General features: G+C 32.5%; 2 protein-coding genes across 2 annotated transcripts; one reads left to right on the top strand and one right to left on the bottom strand.

Annotated features, from left to right (window-relative positions):
- Positions 1-843: 843 nt before the first annotated feature.
- LOC110723949 (glycine-rich protein DOT1-like) lies at positions 844-3,050 on the bottom strand. The gene is made up of 2 exons (XM_021903362.1): positions 2,910-3,050; positions 844-2,060 (listed from the first exon to the last, which is right to left on the bottom strand). The coding sequence occupies exons 1-2, from the start codon at positions 3,004-3,006 to the stop codon at positions 1,021-1,023; spliced, it is 1,137 nt and encodes a 378-aa protein (XP_021759054.1). The 5' UTR covers positions 3,007-3,050; the 3' UTR covers positions 844-1,020.
- A 6,598-nt stretch (positions 3,051-9,648) lies between these two features.
- Positions 9,649-13,384, top strand: LOC110723947 (V-type proton ATPase subunit e2). Its single transcript, XM_021903361.1, has 4 exons — positions 9,649-9,751; positions 9,862-10,084; positions 11,710-11,757; positions 13,017-13,384. Exons 2-4 carry the CDS (start codon positions 9,987-9,989, stop codon positions 13,081-13,083), a joined length of 213 nt encoding a protein of 70 aa, XP_021759053.1. The 5' UTR covers positions 9,649-9,751; positions 9,862-9,986; the 3' UTR covers positions 13,084-13,384.
- The last annotated feature ends 123 nt before the right edge of the window (positions 13,385-13,507 follow it).

The raw sequence follows: 13,507 nt of genomic DNA, 5'->3' as shown, positions 1-13,507 counted from the left end.
TTGCCAACTTTGTTGGGCTACTAAAAATAATAATAAGGTCATGTACTCATGTTGATGCCAAATAACATAGCATATTGTCATATTGTTTTTTTTTTTTTTTTTAAAAAAAAAAAAAAAAAAAAAAAAAAAAATCCATAGCATATAGCTGGCTGATATGAGTTATGTTTTTTATGAAAAATTTACACGAGCAAAATACATGAAGGATTTTTATTGCTGAACTTCGTGCATTATTTGTGCCCAATTGCACTCCTTATAATGCGAGAGATAATAAAACGGCACCCAGATCCTTATTTTACAATCGTAATCTACTTTACGATTTGGCAGATTTGCTTATCTTAAACAGTGATAAATAACAATCTCTCATTCTCGTTCAACAATATAAATACTCCGTTTATAAGTGGAGAGTTCTCAACGAATAGTGCAAGCTAAGGCGATTAGCGAGAGATAACGACAATTAATTATTGAATTTATAAATGAGCTATGGATAATCTTTGCTCGACCTTCCACTTTGGGATTGAGTCCAAGATATGCAAACATTAATTAAGCCAAGTGAAGTGTATGAAATGTACGTATAAGCAGAAAAGGAGGTGGTTCATTTTATTTTCAAAAATATGTAGTCATTTAATTACGTGTTTTTCTAGTTGGTGTATCTAAAGTTCTAAACAAATTAAAGTTTGTTACAATCAATTTGAAGAAGGGAGCTGAGATTATTGTTTGTTGAAGGTGTTTTTGTTCCGGATTAATTGATTCACGTAAATATTTCACCAAGTTAGCTAAGAAATTATTACGTGACCCTTGAGTATTAAAAAAACATTAGAATACATTTAAGTACACATTAGTATATAATTATACATGTATATATATTGCTTCATTACTTGATACAAAGTACAATTTACATCCATTTGATTGTTTTATTCTTAGTTACTTGCACAGGATAAAACTTAAGTACTAGAAGAAATAAGATATACTAGTTACTACACAGTACACACCATTGGTAGCCATCTAAAACATATTATAATCTTAGTGGCCATTAGATTTACTAGTGGTTCCTTGTGCATTATTTACAGTTTTTGGTGGGTTTTTTGGACCATGTTGTCCACCATGATTATTTACATTCACATCATTCTTCTCTGCCTCGGCAGCATTCTTAATCGGAGGGTGAGGGTTGTTATTTCCACCACGACCGTTGACACTTACATCACCCTCCGTGTCGTGAGGTGGCCGGTGCTCTCCACCACGTCCACAACAACCTCCACCATTACCATCGGTCTTATGGGGTGATTCTTCTATTGGTGGCCAATGGCCGCTACCTCCACCTTTGCCACCCCAACCACCACCATAACCATCGGTCTGATGAAGAGAATCTTCTTTTGGTGGCCAATGGCCGTTACCTCCACCTTTGCCACCCCAACCACCACCGCCATATCCACCATGGCCAACCCAACCACCACCATAACCGTCGGTCTTATGAAGAGATTCTTCATTTGGTGGCCAATGGCCGTGACCTCCACCTTTGCCACCCCAACCACCACCGCCGTATCCTCCATGGCCACCCCAACCACCACCATAACCATCGGTTTTATGAAGAGATTCTTCATTTGGTGGCCAATGGCCATGACCACCACCTTTGCCACCCCAACCACCACCACCGGATCCTCCATGGCCACCCCAACCACCACCATAACCGTCGGTTTTATGAAGAGATTCTTCATTTGGTGGCCAATGGCCGTGACCACCACCTTTGCCACCCCAACCACCACCGCCATATCCTCCATGGCCACCCGAACCACCACCATAGCCATCGGTCTTATGAAGAGATTCTTCTTTTGGTGGCCAATGACCGCGACCTCCACCTTTGCCACCCCAACCACCACCATAACCATCAGTCTTATGAAGAGATTCTTCTACCGGTGGCCAATGGCCACCATGTCCACCACCTTTGCCTCCCCAACCGCCTCCTCCACCATGTCCATAACCATCAGTCTTGTAAAGCGATTCTTCTTGTGGAGGCTTGTTATATCCTCCACGTCCATCAAGGCTAACGACGACCTTTTCTGCCTCTACAAAATCGATCCAACATCAAAATATAGAGAATTAACATATTATGTAAATATTATTATTTAAAAAAAAAAACACAAAACTTGTAATTCCTCTCTTCTTTTCTACTTAACTTATTTCTTTTATCACGCTTGCCAATGCAAAACTTTAACGATCAATAACTCAAATTCTCCATAAGAAAAAATTATAAAAATGATATATTATGATAGTACTTATTGAGACTAATACAAAAACATTATACATGAATAAATTTTTTCTTACATATTATTAACAAAAGTCAAAGCGGGTCAAGTAATAAAGAAAGGAGGAAGTACATGTTAAAGGACATTTATGCACGATAAAATTATTGCTAAAAAATTAATTTAATAATCCATCAAGTGTGTTTGGCTAGACGATAGCTAAATTAATACAAGTACTTATAATAGATACTACTCCGTATTATATTTTCTACCCTACGCTTGTACATTTCTTGGAAAAACTAATATAGATTAGTACAATTATAGAATTTTATCTAGAAATATTTTCTAGCGACACTTACATTAATTTGTTTGATTCACTTGTTTACCGTTTTACCGTCAAATGAGGAAAAAAACATTTAGATCACATGATACAAATTAAATTGAAAGTATAAATAAATTGTTTTCCTCTTGTTTTTTATGCATGTTCATGGTAAACAACAAAATTATGTGAGAAAAAGTAGTTGATGCTTTTAAATTTTTATAATGATATTTAAATATATTGTTAAAAGCTCCAAAAATACACACTAGCTATTAAAAAAAAATGTAAATTGGTAGTGTATGTATTGATGGTGAATACTATGAAGTACTTTGTATATAGAAAAAGAAACTTACGTGTTTGGTCACTTGCTATGTCACGAGCCGAGACAACAAGAACAAAGGTGGCCAAGAGTAGGCCAAGCATGCATAAGTGTTGTTTAGAGTACACCATTATTATATATTGTAAGATTATGTAACTAGCTACTGATGAGTCCTGCCTATTCTTGTTGAGCCAAGGATCACTTATTTATAGGTCATATTTTGAGAGAAAAAGAAGATATTCCATTATTTTTTTAAAAGTGGTCCAATTTGTTCAATATATTTGTGCATACGGAACTTTGACCAATAATATCATTAATTTTATTATTTATTAATAAGTATAAACTATGGGAAATTGGTTTTTGAAACTATATATTGAGAAGATTTTATCAATTTTATTTATAATTTTTTTTAGAGAGCTACAAAGACGGGGTGAGAATTGATCCCAGATTTTGGAATGGAAGCTCTTACCACTTGAATTATCCTTCACTTTCATATCAAGTATTTATACGACTATATTTAATTTGATGCTATGTACTTCTAATTAACCATGCAAAAACATTAGTCTAATTAAGTGATGTATGTATATATATATATAATACTCCGTACAAAAGACAAAGTAAATGCCCCAATCATGTGGGTTATTTGCTGTTAATGACATGTGTAGTTTCCAAAATCAAGTCTTAATATTTATACTAATTTATAATTAAAAATATTATTGATTAAAAATCTATATTGATAAATAAAAAATAAATAAGAAGTATTTATTTTAAAATTTAAGGGAGTATTTAGAAGGGAGGAGCTCGTTAAAAGTTTATATATTAAACCCTATTTAGCAAAAGGATCTTGCTAACAAACATACTCAAGATAGATGTTGGATAAGCACTTAATATATTATCTAAAATGGTATTAATTTGAAAAAATATGACAAAATCACGTGTGAATTGGTGTAATTAATGTTTATTTTAATTTAATCTTTCTAGAGAAAATTGTGAAAAAGGACCTTTTAAGTGGTCGACTTTTTGAAAAAGGACCTTTTAAGTTAAAATTTGTGAAAAACGGACTATTTAAGTTGTACTTTGTTTGAATGGGGTACTTGGGTGAGCTTGTATGGTGGTCAACACCGGAGATTCGGGGTTGACTATCACGTATTAGTCACATGTTTTTTTAAAAAAAAAATTAAAAAAAAATCCCAAATTTCCATCATTTCTCGACCGAACCCTTTCATATAATATTTTCACAGAGGTCGGGAAAGGGGGAATTTTATTTTATTATTTTTTTTTTTTGAAAATAAGTCATGTGACAAATATGTGATAATGAACACCGGCAGAGCTCTAAGATTGACCACCTCGCAAGCTCACACAAGTACCCCATACAAACAAAATATAACTTAAAAGGTCCTTTTTTCACAAGTTTTCACTTAAAAGGTCCTTTTTCAAAAAATCGATCATTTAAAAGATCCTTTTTCACAATTTTTTCATCTTTCTATTATAAGCTAACTTATCTAACACCCTGTTGCCTTAGCAAAATATTCAAATATTAATATGGAAATATTCATGATGTTGGATTGTTGTCATAAGAGTTTGGATAAGGTTTGAAGATACAAATTGATGGAACGTCGGTTGATATCTTGTTGTTATTAAAGGAAGTAATATTTTAAAGCAACAATTATTTATTGAAGTACGGACCAAAATGTTAAAGGAAGTAATAGTGGACGGCTAATTTGTCGAATTCTATTCGGCTCGAGCAACCCTTGTTTTACTTCTCGCATAGATTGATGAGAATGTGTGTGTGTCATTCCCTAATGTTATCTTTGTGTCATTCTTTGCATGTTTGTTTGACACATGCATACTAGATACTACTCTCGATCTCCGACGATTTTAAGTTCAACTAAGTCAAATCTTGTTGAAATGTGCCGCCTTGAAGCAGTATGTAGCTTCGACTTTCGAGTGATATAACAGCCAACATAGGAGTCTCACTTTCTATCATTGATATTATCTCTGTTTCTTATTATTTGCATCAAAAGAATAGTTTCCAGAATGATCATTTTTAACTCAGAATCATCCTGAAACTATTCGCTACTAAATTGATACAACAAAAGCCAAATCGATTAAAACCTAACGTCATCAAAAACCAACTCAGCCCAAAAATCAAACTGATAACATATTTATTAAACTTTTTATAATCGATATCTAATTTCGATGTGAACCTTCACAATGCAACAACCCGACCCAAACTAAAAAAATTGATTATAGTCTAACCTACCTATTGATGACCCGACCTGTTTTAATCAAAGGAAATTCCATTTAACTTTGACCGTTTCAACTCACGACCCATTTTACCCGAGCAACTAACAATTTGTTACCCATTTGACCCGAACCATTTAAGATAGACACGTTATGTCGATTTTTTTTTTTTTTTTTTTTTTTTTTTTTGCCTCATGCATGTGATCAGTGTAATTGAATTATTTATAACCCGTGACTTGTTTCAACTAATATATTTACAATACAACTAGTGACTCTTTAAACGATTTGATAACAACCTATTACTAATTTAATCGATATAATTTCGTATATTTAGCTTTAAACTGAACCTTAATTACAAATCAACCCAAAACTAAACAAACCGATTATAGTCTAACCTATTGATGACCCGACCCGTTTCAATCCTAGGAAAATCCATTTAACTTGGAGTCTTGGAGTGTTTCAATCCACGACTCATTGTACCCAAACAATTAACAATCTGTGGCCCGTTTCGGCCGTTTGACCAAAACCATTTCAGCTAGTGACCCGTTATGCCTATATTGCTTGCAATAAGTGATCATATCAGTTTAACCTAAATTATTTACAACCCGTGACCGGTGACCTGTTTCAACTGATTACTCAGCTCGTTGAATGATTTGTTTACAACCTAACTAGGATAGATAGGTATATTCCGTACAAGTTCTACCCGTAAAGTATTACATTCCCTCAATGTATATCGGAATATTGCCAGTTTGCCACATACACTCTCTCTTTCGGTCTTTTCAAAATACTTCATCCGTTACGAATTACTTGCAATAAAGAGGTATTATTTATGAGACATAAAATATTTCTTTGTTGCGAGTAATATGTAACAGATGGAGTAGAAAACCCATACTACCATATACGTTATGGGACCATATTATACATACCATACTCACCTTGGACATTTAAATTTTCTACATACCCCTCATGAAGGTTAAAAAAAAAATAAAAAAAAAAAGAAAAAATAAAATCCCTTTATTTTTTGCATATGACACACAAGCTTTCAATTCGCACGTAGGACTTGATGTTAAAAAGAAGATGAAATATTATTTAAAATAATTTTTAATTTACACTTGTATATTCAAATCATAAAAAAAAAAAAATCATAATAAGATTAAAAAAAAAAAATCATAAAAATAAGATAAAAATCCGTCAATATGAATAAGTTCTACAATAGGAGTATCATTAAAAAAAACAACTTACTCAATTGAAAATAAAGAGTTTTACATGAACCAATAAATCAAACAGTTATATATCGAAGTATTAATAGATTGTACCCCAACAAAATTTATTGAACCTTTAAATTTGTTTAGTTATGAGTTGAATTTACCGAAGCTTATTTTAATATCTAATTAGAATTTACTTGCGAAGAACAATTAATTATTAAAACTTTTTTCGATCACTTTGAGCGACCTACTTTTTTTGATTTGCTTAATTCTTTTTAAGAATAAAGTCTAATTAAGATACTGGTGCTCAAATTTATCCAACATATATTATGCTTCATGTATTACTTGACATCTTATTATATGTTACATGATGCAACGACATAAAGAAAACCATAAACATACATGCTTCACTTATTGTAGCTTAGCTACCAGCTAGAATTTCACATTCTGTTTATAACCTTATTCTAAGCAACTTTCTACTTGCTTAGGATACAAGTCGAAACACTATTACGTAGAAATTACAACGATAACATTGCATGTTGGACATATATTCTAGTGGCCTTGGATTCACTTTTAGTTCTTATGCGTTTTCCTCTACTTCGACAACCTCTTAGCTAGAGGACGAGGCTTGTTTTACCCTCCACGCCCATCTAAGCTTACATCTCTTTCTTCTACCGGTGGATGAGGCTTGTTATATCCTCCACGCCCATCTAGGCTTACAAAGCTTTCTTCTAAGGGTGGGTGAGGCTTGTTGTATCCTCCTCGTCCATCAAGACTTACAGTACTTTCTTCGAGAGGTGGATGAGGCTTGTTACATCCACCACGTCCATTGAGGTCAACAACATTTCCTGCTTCTACGTAAACAACCCAAGAAAGTATGAAAACAATAATTAGTCAAGGGCATATATGAATGAAAATAATGTGTACTACTAATCAACACTCTTTTTAAAAAAAATCTAGTTATTAACCCTATTGATAAGAGTGAAAAATAATATTGATAAAAAAAATTAAAAAAAAAAGAACGAACAAAGTATATACTTCATCCGTTCTTTATTACTTGACCTGCTTTGACTTTTATACTATTCACCAACTCTTCTTTGACCGTCTTTTGTGAATGATATGTAAGGAAAAATATATTCATATGATATCTTTTTTAATTCGTCTCAATAAGTACTATCATAATATATAACTTTTATAATTTTACTTATGAAGAATTAAAGTTAAGAATATATATATATATATATATATATATATATATAATATATATATATATATATATATATATATATAAATAAACATACTACATTATGAGTTATGACACTACATGTACCAATTAATAAGTACATAAGAAATTAAAAGAAAGTTACGTGTTTTTGCATTCGATATGTCACGAGCCGAGGCAACAAAAGAACAAAGTAAAAAAGTGGCAAAGAGAAGGCTAAGCAAGGGAAGGGGATTTGAGTATGCCATTTTATGGTTATTTAGCTACTGAATCCTGTCAATTCCTTGGAGCCAAAGATCACTTATTTATAGGCCAAAAATGCCATTTTAAAAATTAATATTTTTGAAATTTTTGTAAAATAAAAAATATATAATGGTATCAATTTTTGCCATACTATAATATGATAAGGTTTGCAGATATAAAATTGATGTACGTGGGTTTATTATTAGCTTATTTGCAACTATTGCAAACTAAATAAAAGCAATTGTTAAATAAAATAGTAAAAATTGACGGCTAATTTGTCTAAATTAAATTATCAACCTCGAGCAACCCTTGTTGTACGTTTACTTTGCACCGATTGATGAGAAATGTGGCTATGTTTTTATCAATTTTTTTTTTTTTTGAAGGACTCTTTTGGTCAATATTAGTAAACTTTTCATAACTTATCTCTTTCTCTTATATGATCTTACACTCCCTTTGTACACTTTCGAATCTCCATACGCTTCGAAGTTCAAGCAAGCTATCAATGATAAATTGATAATAATGTAATATGGATGGGTTGATTTCAAATCGAGTCTAATTAGATAATGTGGGGGTCGTCGGATTGAATGCATACAAGAAAGTGTACGTGCTCGTGTCACTTTGATTATATTTTTGTCGGATTATTTTTTGGATCAAATTAGTTTTTATAGCTGTTGAGTTTAAGATGAAATTGTAGGCATGTAAACTTTGTTTCATTTGACTCAAAGTAGATTTATCGTTTGTATAACATTACAATCAGATAAGTTCAAACAAAATAAGTTCATAAATAAAGCTAAAAGAAGTTTTGATAATGGTTAATTAGGGGTATTCAGATTCAAAGATGTCAAATTTGGTAGCATAATTCTAATGTATTATCTATTTCTATCTATACTTATATATTATTAAAAAGCGTTGCACGTGTCACCTTTTTTAAGTTCGACATATCAGCAATACGTGCCACATGTCATTATAAACATGACATGTCATTTTCACATGTATTAGGTTTGCATCTAAAAAATGCTTAAAACAAGATTTAAACTCAAGACCAACAAGTCTTAAGTTAAGAGTCTTACCATCTTAGCCATTTATTAATTGTGTTTTTCTATCCAACAAAATTATACTTCGTAGTTAACTTAGATAAGTTCATTTGTGTCTTATTATACTATTTGTTTCCATTATGTAATGATTGAGTTTGACAACTAAAAAATGTTTATAGCAAGACTTAAATTCGAAACCAACAAGTCTTATTATCTAAACAGTCGAATTTGATTAGCAAATTAAATAATTACAAACTAGCAAAACGGGGCATCGCCCGGGCTACACACTAATTTTGACTTTAAATACATATAATACTTAAACATTTTGAAAAATTATTAAAAACAAATATTATGAAATTTTCTTATTACACCTTTTAAACAACAAATTTCACGAAAAAATATTTCTAATACATAATTTAAATATTTATAGCCAATAATAATTTTAAAATACTTAAATAGTAAAATAAGTCAAACGTTTCAATTATTATGGTACGAAAAATATATGCGAGATTTAAGTTAAATCAAATCAAGATTATTTATTATTATTATTATTATTAGTGTTCTCTTAGATTCACCCTTTGGCCTAATCCGATTTTGGAGCTCAGTCCTAAATGATTGAAATCCAGTACCCTTATTTTTACGGGGGATCGAACACGCAGTCTTCCTACAAATTAAATCAAGATAGATTATGTAACCCATTCAAAATAACAAAAAGCTATTGAATTTTTTAAGTTGTTTAAGACTTTTAGTTTCCAAGAAAAAAACTTTGGCCTATTCCAATTTAAGCTCAACCCACATATTTACATAAAAGCCAGCCCAAATAAAATTGAAAGATCCAAAATTAGCCCAAAAATCAAATACGGAGTAATGATCTTGTGATCAATACGACGAAGCTTCGAACTAGAGGACATTGATCGTAGATCACCAGGTTAGCACTTTCTCTCTCCTCCTCAATTCCTCAACGCTTTCCTGCTTAATCCTATCTTCAATCAATTGTAGCATCGATTAATTCTGACTCCCAATTCGCTAATTTTGCAGAAATCAAAATCTAGCTTCAAATCGATTTGGGGTTTTCGAGTATTTTTCTGGGGTTTAATTTGATTGTATCCTCTCTATTTGATCGAAATCAGAGCGAAAGAGAGGCTTTTTAGTGCAGAAAAGAAATGGGGTTCCTTGTTACATCCCTAATTTTCTTGGTGATTGGAGTTATTGCTTCTCTTTGTACCAGAATTTGCTTCAATCGTGGTCCTTCTACTAATCTGTAATTCCTCTTTCTCTCTCCTATTTTTGGATCTTTGAATCTGAATTTGCTCAATTTTAGCTCTACATTGTTGTTTGATGATTATATGTTGTTGATGTTTTTATGTTTTGTTGATTGACTTGTTGAAATTGGGATTTGGGCTTAATTTTAAGTAATTTGGGGTTGATTAGAACTGATATTTATGCTTATTTGAGTGTTCAAATGATTGGATACATCGAAGACTTTTGTGTTGAAATTATTGTTTGAAAACTTTGATTTATATGAAAAGAAATAAATGGTTGATATGTTGTTGAAATGGATTGTGTTTGCTGGAGGGTTTGAGTTGATGGAGTAAACGAAAGGGAGTGATCTTCAGCCGGTGTATAATCGTATAAGATATTGCAAGCCTTGGTTGGTATTAAGGTTATAGACTGAAAATGAAAGGGAGTGATCTTCAGCCGGTGTATAATCGTATAAGATAGTGTAAGCCTTGATTGAAGTTGTGGTTGTAGCACAAGGCCAGATAACGTGCCACATTATATGCGTAGTTTAAGCACAAGGAATCAAGGATAATGTACCCACTTCATAGGATAGGCAGAGTTGAGGGGATTCTGTTCAAGGTACCGCCTTGTAAGGTGAGAAAAACATAAAAGTCTTTGTAAATGAAAAGGAAATATGAGGAAGGAATCTCCACTTTCTACCAGTGGAAAGTCTACCTTGTGTTGGAGTGCACTACAATAATCAAGGCGAAGAGCAATGCTATGCTACAATCTGCTATGATTGGCAGGGTCTATAGTCCCCTTATACATAAATATTTCCTTAGTTGTAACTATCCAAACTTGTAAATGTTTGTTTCTTAGGAAAATAAAGAGGAAAACTGGTATACAAGAATCTAGAAATTGCAGTAAGCCGGTAAGTTTATTTGGTTCTTCTAATGTGTGAATTTGCCAAATTGGTCTACGAGTACAAAGCTAAATCTGCATCAATTTTTACTAGCAGTCGTGCCAATAACATTTCATAAATTCCGGACTTGTTTTGGTACCATGATCAAAATAAAATGATAGAGCTAGTGAGTCAATAGGTTAGAGATTTATTTTTTGAAAGCTGAGAGTCCTTGTTGGAATTGTGATGGAGAGCTTACATATTGCAATTGACTTTCCTGTCATTGCCATGTTTTGTCACAACTTGTAGGTAAACAGGTGCCAAACACTCTTTATGTATCATGTGATTTTTTTTTTCTTCCTTTTTTTTGCAAAAAAAAGGAAAGAGACGAACTTTTGACCGTCAATTCCTACTTTCCTAGCCCATCGCCATGCCAATTGAGGGATATTATGATATTGGTCAGTGCACTAGGCAATTCATATTCACTTTTTTTTTGTGACCAAAGATGCTAGTATGCATCCTTCCCAAAATTAAAGAAAGTGTATTAATTTGTTCTCCATTTCAAGGGCAAGGATCTGTGTGTAAAATTGATTACGATTCTATTGGGTGCCTATGTGGTATCTACCTAATTGTTGAAGATATCCCTTGGCTTTTATATATATATATATATATATATATATATATATATATATGTCTCAATGTACCCAATTATTTTACTTCTTAATGTTATTAATTTAGTGACTAAAGTATTTTCTTAATTGCAGGTTCCACTTAACTTTGGTTATTACAGCAACAGTTTGCTGCTGGATGATGTAAGTCTATTATTACCTTCCTTAAATCTTTATTGATTAAGTGAAACAAAAATAGTGTAATAGCTAAGTAACCTATGTAAAAGCATAAAATGTTGTGCCGTGCATGTAATAATACATTTGACTTTTGCTCTATCTTATGCAAAGTACTTTTATTCAATCCTATAATTAGGTTGGAAATTTGAAACAAATGCGTTAGAGACTGGAAATCACTTGTAGACTTCCATCTTTCTCATGTCATTTGGAGATGAAATTTTCATTTTAGGAGAGTTGGGTAGTTGTTCTCTAGACTTACAGATAGAAGGACCATAAATTGTCTTCCCATGTCACTACTACAAATCTCTTTATTTTCAGTTGGAGAACGACTATAGCTGCTTTGTTTCTTTATTGAATGGTTGGGATAGACAAAGCCTGGACTATGCCTGGAAAGGCTTTAACTCAATGAGATAATCTGCAGTAGTGGGGTTTTGTATGGTTATTTTTTGGTTTCTGGGGAAGTAGAGAAGGAAAGAAACACTGAAAGGTAGAATAGTGATTCAAAATTTCATGACAAATATGTTTCCCTCCTTCCTGGTGTAAGCGCACTATGGAGTGATGCCAGATTTCCAGGTTTGGTGCATAGCTTTGTTGATAATGGGTGACTAATATTATATTTATAGTCAATTGCTGACTTCTCGCAAAAAACTTTACTTCTGTGGGAAGAGGTAATACTTTTCTGATGAAGTGCATGCTGCGAAAAGCATATTCAACTATCTCCACTTACATTGAGAAAGATGATTAGTCTAGTTTGCTGAGTAATCTTATCCAATAGTCTGAGAGGTATCTCTGCTACCGGGTATTTTCCTTTGCAGACCCGTCCTTGGATCAGATTCTCATTAAATTGTGTTGCTAGTTGTAACAATTATTTATTAATTATTAGGCATTGTGTGCTCTATTGAATAAACCAATTCTTCTACTAGAGAGAATGATCGATTATGATTACTGTCTTTAGTGGCTAGAATGCAGCTTGAACAAATTAGTGTCATGGGAATTAGGCAGGAATAATGGTTGATCTCGCTTCATAATCATTTCTGTTGATCTCTATCGTAATCTGCATACCGTGCACGACAATGTATTAGCTCTATTGTGTATTGAAAGCTTGGAATGACTGTTGACTGTGCTTGTGGTTTCATTTTTATCTCTGCCTTTCTCACTATTTTTCTACTCTGTTAATTTCAACCATGCTAAATATTTGTTGTTCATATCAATTTCTATTTGTGTAGGTGGGCTATTGTATATCTTGCGCAGATGAAGCCCCTCATTAACCCTATACTGAATGAAGCAGAGTAAATCGGGTGTGTGGTGAAAATTAGAAAGAGTGCTTCTCTAGATACCAAATGTTACCATTTTGCAGATTTTCAGAGGAACTGAGAGCGATGCCATGGCAGTGATTTCTCATGTGGATTTGTATGTAATTCTATTATTGCAGAGAATAAAAATATTCCTTCTTTTTTGGCTTTGAATATCCCCTTGTATTTTTAAGCAATCTATTTGTTTGAATTGATGAATCTTCTTTGTGGATGAAATAAAATCAGTTGGTGGAACACAACTATAGGCACGAAAAATAGTTGTTGATGTGCCTCGTTAGATATTGTTTGGCTCAAATGTTCTTGATTCATTATTCATTTGATTGTAAAAAAAAAAAAATTTAAAAAAAATATTTTTTTTTTAAAAAAAAAATCAGTTAATTTGGGTGAGAATGTTAATTTAGCCG

This window comes from Chenopodium quinoa, unplaced genomic scaffold (genome assembly GCF_001683475.1).
Source record: "Chenopodium quinoa cultivar QQ74 unplaced genomic scaffold, ASM168347v1, whole genome shotgun sequence".
In the NCBI taxonomy this organism is placed as follows: domain Eukaryota; kingdom Viridiplantae; phylum Streptophyta; class Magnoliopsida; order Caryophyllales; family Amaranthaceae; genus Chenopodium; species Chenopodium quinoa.
This window is presented reverse-complemented; position numbering and strand designations above follow the sequence as displayed.